Source organism: Marmota monax, unplaced genomic scaffold (genome assembly GCF_021218885.2).
Source record: "Marmota monax isolate L192 unplaced genomic scaffold, Marmota_monax_Labrador192_F-V1.1 WCK01_AAM20220418_F8-fsc00005, whole genome shotgun sequence".
Lineage (NCBI taxonomy): Eukaryota > Metazoa > Chordata > Mammalia > Rodentia > Sciuridae > Marmota > Marmota monax.
In genome coordinates, this window is record NW_026692254.1 from 23,945,404 (window position 1) to 23,959,123 (window position 13,720).

Genomic DNA, 13,720 nt, shown 5'->3' on the forward strand with positions numbered 1-13,720 from the left:
GCTCTAGATGTGATTCAGTCCCCGCCCCCCACAAAAAGTATGGTAAGAGTAGTAACATATTTAGGGACAGGTGAGTAGAGACTTTGACTTCCTACTTTTTTTTGCCTTTGAATTGTTTGAATTGAAGCATACTACTTATATAATATATAGTGATTTTTAATAAATTTTGAACACTGAAAAGAATACTTTCTTTTTTTTTGAAAATAAATGCTTCATTGCATTAATTAACACTAGACACAGACCAAATTTTATAATAAAATATTATACCCAAAATACTTGTGAGATGGCTGGTTCAAGAATATAATTTGCTATGAAATACAGCTTAAAATGGAAAAACATTTCTAATAATAAAAGACGTTAATTTTGTAATTAAAGAAAACATAAAACACCCGTTATTGTCTCCGCATAGTAAACAGATCCAACCTTAAATCACACTTTATTTAATTAATGATTTTCCTCTCAAGATGAAGCTAAGGTAGTTTTTTTGAAGCCAGTATAGGATTGGTAAATAGTGTAAAGAAATCTGAGTATCCTTAGAAGGTAATTCTTAGGGGGAATATAGAGTACTATTCTATTATATTCACTTTTATCCATGAAACTGAATTTAGACAAAGCATTGATTTCGGAATGCAAAATGGAGCAGGATGTTTAGTTGATTCTCCACACTTTTTTGTCAAACATGCTGGTATAGAATGTTTTATAAAATGAAATATTTTTTCACCTTGTCAATTACTTTTAGAATTCATAGCAAGCATTCTTGTTTGACAGGAAAACTTCAAACCTTCATTGACCCCAAAATTAGACTCAGCACTTCCGTATTTTTCTTTCTCTTTCAAAAGGGAAAGTACTATACAAAGAAATTTGTCATGAAAAGGAAAACCAAAAACATTTATCACAATCAGAAGTCTTCTGGATTTAATGAAAAATTGCAGCCCAGATCTCAACAACTGGACCTATAGTTACAGCATGATGTGTCTTTTATTTCATGTGAACCAAGATCCTTTTTCTAGCAGCGGATGTGCAGAGATAACCAAATTAGATAACATATTTAAAAATAAGTTGTAAGTTTTTAATTGGCCCAATCAGAGAATTCTGATTTCTTCTCCACTATCAAAGCAATCATTTATTTTTTACTGGACATTTTATAAGAGTCTCCCTATTCTGAAGTACTACTATAAGGCTACTAGACAGCTCTGAGAAATTATACATTTTATCACCTTGGAACTATGAACATGGAACTGGAATATTGGGGCATGCATTACAACAGGATTGATATCCCCCAGGGAGTATAAATTGAATCTTGGGGCTACAAAAATATAATCTTACTCTTTACATATAAAATAAAGATAGACATAATACAAATATGTGTATATCAATGGTATTAAAATTTCATGAGGTGGGAAGTAGAGAAAAATGTCTAAAAAGGCTACTTGGAGGGATAATAATGAAAAAAAAAATGGTTGAGAAGTCTGCCTTAGTGGTATGTAGGCTGGAATATAGAAGATCACATTTTTAGCATTAATTAGCTCCTTCCTTTTTCAAAATGCACATGATGCAATTCCTTCCCATGCTTGCTTCCCCCAATCCCCCACCCCCTGCTCAAATACTCCTGTGCATACAGAGATGTTTTGAAAATATACCAAATTTGTACATCTGCAAATAGAACACCAAAAACTAGCAGTGGGTACATACTTTTTCATGCAATCCCAGCTTCTGAAAGAGTGTGGCTCTGAAGAATGAACATTTTTTTTAACTCTGTTATATCTACTTGAAAGATAGAAAAAGACTAGACTTTTAAATACTTTGATGCCAAACTGAGTAGTAAAGACATTATTTTATATTTTCCACCTCTGACTACTAATTTCTTAGAAGATGACATCTGTGTGAGACTGGGCTTGTCTGGCCCAGCAAACACTTTCAGGGTTCTTTTTTGGATAACTGGTAAAACAAAGTCCCAATTGTTTCATTCTGAAAAGAGAGGGCCCGGATGGGATATGTTCCACTTTTAGCTTAATAGGAAATGAAGTAATTCTTGGGCCATGCTTTAGTTTTGTGTATCTGTAGCAGTGTTTTGTTTCCATGGATACAGATGCTCCTTATAGTGATAAGAAGCCTGCAGGAAAGCTCTCTCATGAACACATACCTTTGACTTAGGAATTTAGAAAAGAAGTGGATTAAATTATTCTAAGAGGACCTTTGCTTTACATTGCTGCTCCTCACCTACATGCTTCTTGTATTTTTGTTTATTTTTCTCCTTTCCTTTATTTTTTCAGTTCTACTGTTGTGCCAAAGGCATCAATTGTCTCCAAAGCTTTGTTGGGCCACAGTGATTGAGAAGCTCTTTATAACGTTTTAGGGATCCGTTTTTCTTGAGTTACCTGAACAGGAACATTTTAATAGCTAATAGTAACACCAGTTTTAGATGCCTGCTTTATGTCCAGTGCTTTGTGCATGGCTGCTTTTCATATTTGTAACAATCCTTGGGTTGGTGGTATTCTTATTTTAGGTATAAAGGAACAGGCTTCAAGGTTGAACAGCTTTCTCAGGATAACCAAACCAGTTTGGGGTTCAAACCTAATATTGTTTGACTCTTCAGTCAATAGTCAGTATTCTTCAGGATCCCTTTCAGTTCACTCATCTGGGAACAGGTCTCTTCTACCTCAAAAATCTGTGAACAGGCTTGATATAGGATAAATTTAGAAAGGATTTTAAAAGATGAAAATATAAGGTGGTCTGGGGATTGAATGTGTGTGTGTACTTAGTAATACATGTATGCTTATCTCTTACTGCTGTTTTGGCAGAATTTATTAGCAGGTGGTCCATCAAATTTAAATTATGATCATTAACGTTTGGGTCTTTAACAATTTATCTTTCTTCGTCATCTCTCTTAATTCCTTTAGGGCTACTTCCTTCATGAGTTCAATAAAAATTTCCAAACTTCCTTTAAAAAAAAAAGTACTGTGGTTTTTATTTTCCTTATTAACAGGAAATCGAGTGGAAGGAAAAACACCATGGAACTAGCAAAATTCTTGCTACTCTTCTTTAGTGTTTTTATAAAAGAAGTTAAATTGTATTTATTATATCAAATTAGATATGAGTTTTCCATTGGATGTCTTTATAGTGTAGCTGTAGAGATTGTTAATACCCTGTATTCATCATGTAAAAAGGCAGCCATAAGACTAATAGTCACCAATAAATAGTCATGCCTCTAGAGCTAATTTACAGTAGTAAAAAGTTTTATGTATGCTTATGTAGTGACTTTAGTTTTCTTAGGTTTACATTATAAAACTTTTAATGTAAAAAATTCTGATTTCTTTCCCCATATGCTTTATCCAAAAGTTTATACAAATTAAAAACTAATCTTTAGATCCTCTTGTGCCTAATAGAAAATATCAGTATGAGACAGTAGCCCGTCAACCTTGTGTAACATTAGGTTGAGAAAGTTTGTTCTTGGTCAGTAGTAACTCTTCCAGTTACTCTTCAATGAAGAGTTATCCATCAAACCCTCAGTTCTCTGCTCTTCTGTTAACCCACAGTTTTTTTTTTTTTTTTAATAAGCCTGTAATAGACCAAACAAACTTCAGATTTATGGCATGTTTAACTTACAGTGATTTAAGTTCTCCTTCAGATTGTTAAGTTCATCTGACAGGAAAATATTAGGCTAACAATTGGATGACATCTGTTTCATGGTCTTTTAGTGGCCTAAACTTTCTGCCTTTTCTTGTATATATTTCAGTTTAGTTATATACAAGTAGAGTTGATAGTAGTTCACTTAAGCACTTCTACCTGCTAACAAATTCTGCCAAAGCAGCAGTAAGAGATAAACATACTTGTACTGCTAAGTACCACACACACACTCAATCCCTAGATCACCTTATGTTTCTCTCCCCCTTGTTTGCCCCTACCTCATTGTTTTAGTCAGCTTTTTCACTGCTAAAGATCTGAAAGAACAATTTTAGAGAAGGAAACGTTCGTTTGGGGGTTCATGGTTTCAGAGGTCTCAGTCCATAGACAGCCAGCTCTATTCCTGGGGGCTCAAGAACAATATGTCAGAAAAATGTCAGAGGGAAGTGCATCACATGATGATCAGAAACCAGAGAGAGAGAGAGAGACTCTACTCACTAGATAGAAAATGTATACTCCAGTGACCCATCTCCTCCAGCCACACCCTGCCCATCTTCAGTTATGGACTCAGTTAATCTCATCAGGGGATTAATTCACTGTTTGGGTTAAGGCTCTCATAACACAATTATTTCTCCTCTAAATTTTCTTGCATTGTCTCTCATACATGAGCTTTTGGAGGACACATCAAACCATACACTCATCCTTCCTAGGTAAGTAGTTACTTTAGTAGTCCCAGATGGATTTCTATGCAGATATGTCTGCACTTAATAACCTTGAACAAGATATACTATTGCTTCACCATCACTTTTTTACTGTGTGGCACATCAGAAGGTGATTGTGTATATGTGTGTGTTGGGGGCAGGTAACAGGGAGAAAGAGGGAAGGAGATAGATGCTGGGGATTAAACCCAAGGCTTTGCACATGATAGACAAGTTCTGTACCACTGATCTAGATCCCCAGCCCTTTGTGAGTTTTATTGTGAGACAGAGTCTCAATGAGTCCCTTGGCTGGCCTTGAACTTGCCATTTTCCCTCCTTAGCTTCCTGAGTAGCTGGCATTATACGCATGCACAAGCTCACCTGGCCAAGGAAGTGATTTTACTTCTAGTGGCATTGTGACTCCCTTTCTAAATCAGGTTTTCAATCTTTACAGAGAATTGGGGAAGGAAGATTGGTAAGAAAGAATAAGGACTGTTTTCATGGGTAAGGCCAGTAGGTATTATTATTTTAGGTTCTTGTAATATCTCTTCTAAGACATAGCAAATATAAGTATGATGGCAGAATTCAATTTGGATCCTAAGTTATTTATAGCATTATTGTGGTATTGTGAAGTTAGTGATTTTCCTATCTACCTCAGAGAACTTTCAGGAATTTATAAATTTGTTTAATTCTGAAACAATGAGGCAATGCTATAATCAATCAAAACATTTTTGTCTTTAAATGAATTCTTCTGTCTGAAATACATATTGCTACCCACCTCCCCTTCCAATTTGGATTGAAGTGAGGCTTTGTGCGTTGTTTTCAATGGTAGTATTAAAGAATTTGGGAGGGTCCTTCCAAATTATAGCTCTCCACTTATAAGGCTAAGGAGGCCCAATTTGATAGTGTTAGGTTGTCATTTACCTCAGGCCACATAGCTAATAAGTAAGAAATTCTTGTCTACTAAGCATCTAGATGTAGCTTAGTTAATATTCTCCCAAAACTCACTCTCATAATATTAGTTCTATCCCTTGAGCTTACCCTTTGCTTTACATTTTTACTATTTTTTCCCCTCCATATTGGGGATGAACCTAAGGGTGCTTAACCACTGAGCCACATCTCATCCCATCTTAAAATGGTTTTCATTTTTTATTTGGAAATAGGTTCTCACTAAGTTGCTTAGGGCCTCATTAAGTTGCTGAGACTGGCCTTGAATTTGCAATCTGCCTCTGGAGTTGCTGGGATTATGGGCATGTGCCACCACACGCAGCACATTTTACATTTTTAAAGCTATTTCCTTCTTGACCATTTCTCCCTCTTTACCTTCTGCCTGGCATGACCCATACATAGTCTTGCAATTGGAGAAACCTCAGTACCGGTAGCATTATAGCTCCCCCATGCTATAATGAATTGCAGCCCAGAGTAAGAGCTACAACGGAAATAGATGCGTTTTAGTCAAGGTTTGAATGTGTTTTTTATTCCTTTCTCATTGATTCTTCCATGGTGTCCCCCCTTCCCCTTTCCTCCCCTCCCCTTTCCTCTCCTTTCTTTTACCATCCCTCTTTTTGTTTTGTTTTTATTCCCTTTTTTCCTTTCCCTCCCTCCCTCCCTCCCTCCCTTCCTTCCTTCCTTTCTTTCCCTCCCTCCCTCCCTCCCTCCCTCCACTGAACTACGTAAGCTCTCTTTATATTTTTTTTTAAAGATTTTTTTTAGATGTTGACGAACCTTTATTTTAGTCATTTATTCATATGTGGTGCTGAGAATCGAACCTAGGGCCTCACACATGCTAGGCAAGTGCTCCACCACTGTGCCACAACCCTAGCCCCTCCCTTTATATTTTGAGACAGGGTCTCACTATGTTGCCAACCTTTGCCTTGTACTTGAAATCCTCCTGCCTCAGACTCCTGTGTAGCTGGTAGTAAAAGCCTAGGCCACTGTGCCCAGGTCTTATTTTACTCTTTAGGCCATCTTTCTTATACATTAATTTGGGGTGTAGAGGCAGATTCTAGAATATTGAAACTTTGAATCAAATTCTTAAGTTTTTATTTTTAATTTGTTCTAATTAATTATACATGACAGTAGAATGTATTTTGACACATTTTACACAAATGGAGCACAACTTCTCAGTCCTCTGGCTGTACATGGTACAGAGTCACACTGGTAGTGTAATTATACATGTATATAGGGTAATAATGTCTGTCTCATTCCACTGTCCTTCCCATTCTCACATTCCCTCTCCTCCCCTCACCTCAGTCTCTTCTGCACAATCCAACTTTGGATTCAAGTTTTAATTTGGCCATGTAAGAGCTATTTATAACCTTGGGCAAGTTGTTTGTTTGGCAAATAAAGATAATAATACCTACTGATTATTATGAGACGTTATTTGTAAAGCACTGAGAATAGTATCTGGCTCATGGCAAGTAAGTGCTTATTAAATGAATAAGAAGAGAAAAAAGAATAAAACATCTTAGTTCTGAGGGTTATAGAGAAGAATCCCTGGGTTGAGAGACTTCGGGACAGTGTGCGTGTGAAGGGTCCTTCTTAACTGCTACTTCCTTGGTGAAATGTACTCCTTCCCCATCCCCTAGTTGCACTGTGTGTTTCTTACAGAGCACATCCAGTTTTAATTTACATTGCAGTTAACTGTAGCTTGTTGGAGTCTTTCCTGTGAATTATAAAGCATTGGAGAATTGAGACTCTTCCCTTACTCATCTTCACCTTCTAATCATGATGCTTGAACTTTGTGGCTGTCCAGCTACTAGTTATTGAATAGAACTGAGCGAGATATTATAGAATATTTTAAAAGAAATATTTTCTGCCAGTGAAATACACAAACCTACTACTTAGATTGGTTGGCTAATTTCTGCTGACATGGATGCTTTTGTAATTAGGCTGACTACCTTTTAAAGAAATATTAAATTTTTCTCTAATTTCACTTAATATATTCAAGGTACAAATTCTATATATATATTGAATTGGAGTGTGCACATATGTATGTGTATGCACATATTGGGCAGGAGATGCTTTAGCTTTTTATATCCTTCATAGAAACTTAGAAGGCACTGTTTATATCCTCTGGAATTACATTTGTGTGAAGACTGATCTTTACAACTTGTGAACATGTCATTCTTGATTACTAGTCATACTGGCCTGTCTTTGCAAGTGTCAGGCTCCTTTCAGGGAGGAGCTTATTGTTACCTTACCCCCTTTGTTGATGGATAATATGATACAATACCCTTGCATCATGATGTGAAAGGGCATGTCCTTTGGCATCATCCTTGACTTTTGAATAATGAATTCTACTCCTTAGTATCTGTGTAACCATGGTATAAGTTCCTTTAATTTTGGAAGTGTCCATTTTCTCATCTATAAAGTGAAGAAAGTGAAGAAAGCCAGGCACAGTAGTGTTCACCTATAATCCCAGTGACTAAGGAGGCCAGGGCAGGAGGATCAAAAATTTAAGGTCAGCCTTTGCATCTTAGCAGATCCTGTTTTAAAATTAAAAGAACTGGGTATGTAGCTCAGTGGTAAAATACCCCTGCATTCAATCCTCAATACAAAAGAAGAAAGAAAAGAAAATGAAGACAATATATACCTTATAAAATTGTCATGTAGAAAAAAAATTACTTGTCAGATACCTGGTATATAGTAGATTCTTAGTACATGTTAACATCCTAAAATTACATAGCAGTGAGAGATTTTCCTTTTGTTGCAAGGGTGAAGGTATGTGGAAAAATCATAACTTGCCATTGTGATTGACAATGGACATTGTTCTCTTTCAAAGACAGCAGAAATCTTAGTTTGTTTTGTCTGAGTCTGAAATATGTATTGGCCTGTGCCCATGGTATGGAAACTCCAAATCTTGGACCACAGAGTGGAATAATGAGAGAAGAGTGATAATGGTAGGAGCAACTTAGTTGTGGTAGTTGAGATCTTTGTTTAAAGTTGAGAAAAGACAGTGTGTGTTTACTTGAATACATTCTGCATATTGGAAATATTTAATTTTGAATGATTAGGTCTAGAAAAAAGTCTCATCCTCCAAGAATGCCTTACCTACAGAAACATTGTGTTGCTAATTTGGCTCTTTGGGGTAGCATATAGGTTGTCTGAAGTCAGAGCTCATGAGGTACCTGCCTGTCTGGACAGTGGATACCACAGAGTCCTTAGCATGTTTGTTTCTCTTGAACTGGGCTTCTATCCACGGCATTACACTTTCATTATGGAACCAAATGATTCCATTGAAGTTCTCACCACATTAGTAGTTGAGAGGAAAAAGTGTTTATATGAAAACAGTAAAAAATATTGTTATTTACTTTTTAGGCCTTGCTTTGCTAATAATGTAAAGTAAAATAAAGTAGGTTTGCACTTTTTAAAGGGCTTCATTGTTTGATTTATTACATTGCAGTCATAGTGAAACACATGCTGGGGAATCTAAAATTCCTTCCATATTCCTGTGAATGATAATTTTCCCAATTATGTTTTCAAATCTAATTCAGCTTAGTAGGTATTTGACTTTTTTCCATCATATGCTAGGCCTTAACAGATTCTCAGAACGTTCATTTTTTAATTTGTTAAAATTCAACAGCAATAGTTGATATTCAACAGCCTACTATATGACTAATACCATTTTGTAGTTATAGTGAAAACTGGGATACACAATTATTTGCTGTTACAGGAAACTCATTGATGTTTTCAAGTAACAATTTAAAAACCTGAAAATGTAGTTCGTCCTTTGTTTTTCTTAATAGTTATACGTAATAGTGGGGTTCATTTTGACATAGTCATAAAATGCATATAACATAGTTTTCCCCATTTCAATCCTTAGTACTTCCTCTTCCCCTCCACTCTCCCCCCCATCCCCTTTCTCTGCTGCTTCTGCTTTTTTTTTTTTTTTCTTTCTTTTGATGGTGCTGGGAATGAACAGGGAATCAGGCATGCTAGGCAAGTGCTCTACCATTGATCTACATCCCAGCTCTGAAAACAAGTTTTGAGAAATTTGATGAAAAAAGTACTATTAGAGCTCAGAGGAAGAAGGGATTTCTTTTAGAAAGAGAAAAATTTGTGTGTCATAAAAAAAAAAAAAAAGAACTAATAAGATGACCCACTGGTGTCCTTCTTTCATCAGGGGAGTCTAATACTATTTTCGTGGTCATCTGTGCTTTCTTTAGGTCATGACTGCTGTGAGACAGTGAAGGTGCTGCTGTGTGCTTCCAAAGAGGGCCTGCCTGTGTTTGTGGTAGCTGAAGAAGACTTCCATTTTGTCCAGGATGAGGCATATGACGCAGCTCAATTTCTGGCAACCAGTGCTGGAAATCAGCAGGCTCTGAACTTCACTCGTTTTCTTGACCGGTCAGGACCCCCATCTGGGGATGTGAATTCCCTTGATGAGAAGGTTGCACTGGCATTCAGACACTTGAAGCTGCCAGCAGAGTGGAATGTTTTGGGGACAGATCAGACTTTGCATGGTGAGAATTGCATGATCCACAAACTGAGTTCAGAACATTTCTGTTTTTGTATGGGACTGCTTTTGTATGGTTATTATATCGAAGTACTTCTCCCTTAAAATTACTGTAGCAAATTAGTCTTGAAGGCATCTTTTCAAGGTTCTTTGAGCTGTTAATCTTGTTCTACCAGTGAAGTGGCCAAAGAGAAGGTACCCACATGGATAGTGGTCTAGCACTTCTCAACAAAGGCAGAGGTTTGCCTTTCATTAGAACAGTAGCAGAGTAACCGTTTGGTGTTTCATTATTCAAGACCAGGTTTACTGTGTTCTGAAATTCTCAAGATTGTACAAAGTTGGAGGAAAAGTGGACTGAGGAGTATGCCATGGGAACATGAAAGTGGGATAAGCTTTGAGAAGCCTACAGTTCCTTAACCAGGGTAGTTTCACTTTTACTGATTTTGTGTACTGGCCTTCCATATAAAAATTCTTTAAGTAAAGGCCTCTGCTTTTTAGAAACACTGATATAATTGGTATATACATAGGTCTTCTGAATCACAAGGGGTTTCCCACATAATTACTCTTGTAGCAGATGACATCTATTAGATGTTATAATTACACAAATATTTTTTCCACTGAAATATAATATATACCTGGGATCCCTAAATAACAACATCTTTCTCTGCTGAGTGCAAATCCAGTGAAAAATTTAGGTTCTCACAGAGACAGTTCAGAATGTTTGCTTTAATACATATGAAAACAAGATTGGAAGACTGACCTCAGAGCTTCCAGAAAGGCTTGCCAGAGGCTTTCTCTGTCATCTCTAGAAGAGTGGACAGTCACACACTGCCTTCAGAGTCTACCTATCTTTGACTATTGTGCTGTGTAGGGCCAGCAGACCAGAAGTCCCCCTTTCTACAGGTGAGCAGTTCTTGAGGAGAATTGCCCAGATAGGACTAAGCAAGGCATGCCCAGTTCCTGCTCTCTCAGACCTGTCAGGTAAGTTGATTATTCCTTCCAGGAAAGAATGATGAAGAAGTACTGCTAGCACTGAGTCTCTTAAATCCATGGAATTTAACAGTCAAGCCTGTGATCAACCAGTGGAATTGTGTCAGGCCTACGGTCAGATGCTACCAAGTCAGGCTTCTCGAGGTTATATATAAAGGAAAAGTCTGCACTATAAAAATCAAGAAAGAAGGCACCCCCAATCCCTTTTAAATTTATATACCGTCCAAGAAACTTCTGCTTTACTAAGTAGAATATCTTGAGGTCTGAGTACTTGAGTACCTAATTAGAAACCTAATGATGTGCCCTAAAACCTGTAGTTTCTGCCATTTCTGTATTAAAGTGGGAATGACTTTTACAAATCAGTATCAAGTTAAATAGAACTGTGTTAATTATTTCTGGAGCTAATGGCACTTTTATGGTTTTGCTTTCTCTTTTTAAAAATAGGATCAGGAATTAATTTGTTCACGTTAAAAAGATTAAAAGAACTATTGGAAATAGCAGAGGTCTTAAACTTCGACTGTATCACTTTTCTTCTCTGGACCTTAGCTTCCTTGTCTTTAATAGGAGGAAACTGGCCATCTTTAATTTTTTGTGTAGTTTCCATGTACTCCTAAAGTTTTATGTTGTACAAAATTGCTTAAGCAGTGTCAGCAAAGAATAAACAAGATTTGAATACTTGCAGGATTTTAAGATGAAAACCATAATACAGTACTATTATACACATATTAGAATAGTTAAGATTAAAGATGCTAAGTGCTGGCAAGGATGTAGTACACTCTCATAGACTGCTGGTGGGAATGCACAGTAGAACTGCAACTCTGGAAAAGTTCAGCATTTAAAAAAAAAAGAAAAGTTAAATGTATGTTACAGTAAGATCCAGCATTCCCACTTTGGGGCATTTTATCCTAGAGAAATGAAGACTTACATTCACTAAAAAGTCTGTGTACAAATGTGTCTATAGCAGCATTAATCATAATCACCAAAAGGGGCAATAACCCAGGTCTCCCTCTCTGACTGAATATGTGAACAAACTGTGATATATCTATACATCAGAATACTACTCAGCAATAAACAAGGAACAAACTATTGATAATGTGCAGTAACTTGGATACATTTTAAATGCATTGTGCTAACTAAAAGTCACTTTCCAAAAGTAATGTACTTACATGACATTCTGGAAAAAGCACCATTAAAGTAACCGAGAAGACATCAGTAGTTACCAGAGTTGAGATTAGGGTAAAAGTCTGGTTGTAAAGGAGTATCATGAGGAGGGAATTCTTTAGGAGTATTGAAGTTATTTTGTATCTTGTTGTTGGTGGTAGTGGTATAAGAATCTATGTGTTATATTTGAGTATACCACAGTGAATCTCACTGTCCTGTACATCCACAGGAAATTAATTAAAAATATAATAATAACTATGGACAAATGGCAGAAGGATCAATAGAAGGAAGAGAGCAAAGGTAGGGAAGGGGAAGGAGAGGTACTTGGGTCTGAAGTAGATAGAATATATTCCATGCTTGTATAATTACGCCAAAATGTATTCTACTGTTATGTATAACTAAAAAATAAATAAATAAAAAGAGTATATGTGGTAAAATTCATAGAATTGTACACCTTCTAAAAGTTATTTTATTTTACATGCGTTTAAAATAATTTAGTAACAAAAATAATTAAACAAGTTAGGTTTAATACTTTCAATATGAAATGTACACAAAGAACTTGATAGAACTGCCAGTCCAGCTAGGATCAGGAATCAGCTTTCAAGTGCTCCATGTACCTTGCAGTTTAGATTGTTCTCTTAGTTGTGAATTGGAATCTAAGAACACTGCACTGGTGTGATCAGGGCAGAGTAACACCATTTAAAGAGTTAATCATGCTTGCTATTGAGGGATGAAACTAATGGGATAATCTGCTCACATCAGTCACTTTTCACTTTAGTTACTTTTAAAAGGGTATTTAAAAGAAAAAGGTATGAAGTAAGCTTGGTGCCTGGGAAAATACAGGTAAATAGGGTACCTCATTACATAAGAGAAATACTTGCTGTTGAAGGCTGGGATATTTCCGGATGTCCCAACCTAATACACAGACAAAGGAATCATGTAAGATTTATGGCTAATCCTCTTTAATTGTTGAGATGCAGTGCTTTTTGGCTTTTTTTCAGGTAAGTGACTCCTTTGAAAATAGCTCAGATTTCTCCTCAGAAAAAAAAAATACACATAGGTGTCTTCCTGCAAGCATTAACATGTACTAATTTTTACAGTCTCCCTGAACTTTAGTTGTGAACATGGAATTAATTAAGATGTGATATTTTAAAATGGAAAGAACATGGGTGTTGGAATCAGACTGTTTACATCCTGGTTTTATTGCCATAGTTTTTGGAAAATACCATATCACTATTACTCAGTTTCCTTACTATAAAATAGAGGAAAGTATAGTTTGATAGTGTGTGCTGGTTTCCAGGGTAGTCATTTCAAACATATTGTGACCAACATCCAGTAACCTTTCAGACACACAAAACACTGATAAGCCATGACAATGGATGGTGGTATGTCCTTTGAAAGGATGAAATAGGACAGCCCTAAAAGATTCTTCAAAGCAAAATGAAACTGTTTTGCTGGACTCAGAGCTCATGTTAATCCTTACTTTCAACTAGAGGAAGAGTGAGTTTATCCATTTTAATTCTTCCAAGTGTTTCCCAATCCCTAGTTATATAAAGAAGCCCCTATACTATACTTTTGGTCACAGATCTGCCTTAAATGCAGATAATAAGGATTATTCTTGATAGAGAGAGGGAGGATGATTGGGGGACAAGGGTGTTCTCATTTTCTGAATTTTCCAAGTCTCATTTAGTTGTTTCAGTTCTTCATTGCCTCCGTGGCTAATGAGAATAGTTTCTCATTTGAGACCTCTGTGTAGTAGCAATCAACTTGACTCTCAGATAGTTTAGAG

General features: G+C 36.4%; 1 protein-coding gene across 11 annotated transcripts in view; it reads left to right on the forward strand.

Moving 5' to 3' along the window:
• Positions 1-13,720, forward strand: part of Akap13 (A-kinase anchoring protein 13) — a 353,536-nt gene that overhangs the window by 123,247 nt on the left and 216,569 nt on the right. For 10 of the 11 annotated variants that reach the window (XM_046436733.2, XM_046436768.2, XM_046436778.2 and 7 more), the window contains one exon: positions 9,491-9,787. The exons of the other annotated variant lie outside the window; for it this stretch is intronic. In XM_046436733.2, coding sequence (XP_046292689.1) covers positions 9,491-9,787 — 297 coding nt within the window. The remainder of the gene's footprint in view (positions 1-9,490; positions 9,788-13,720) is intronic. 11 annotated transcript variants of the gene reach the window in all.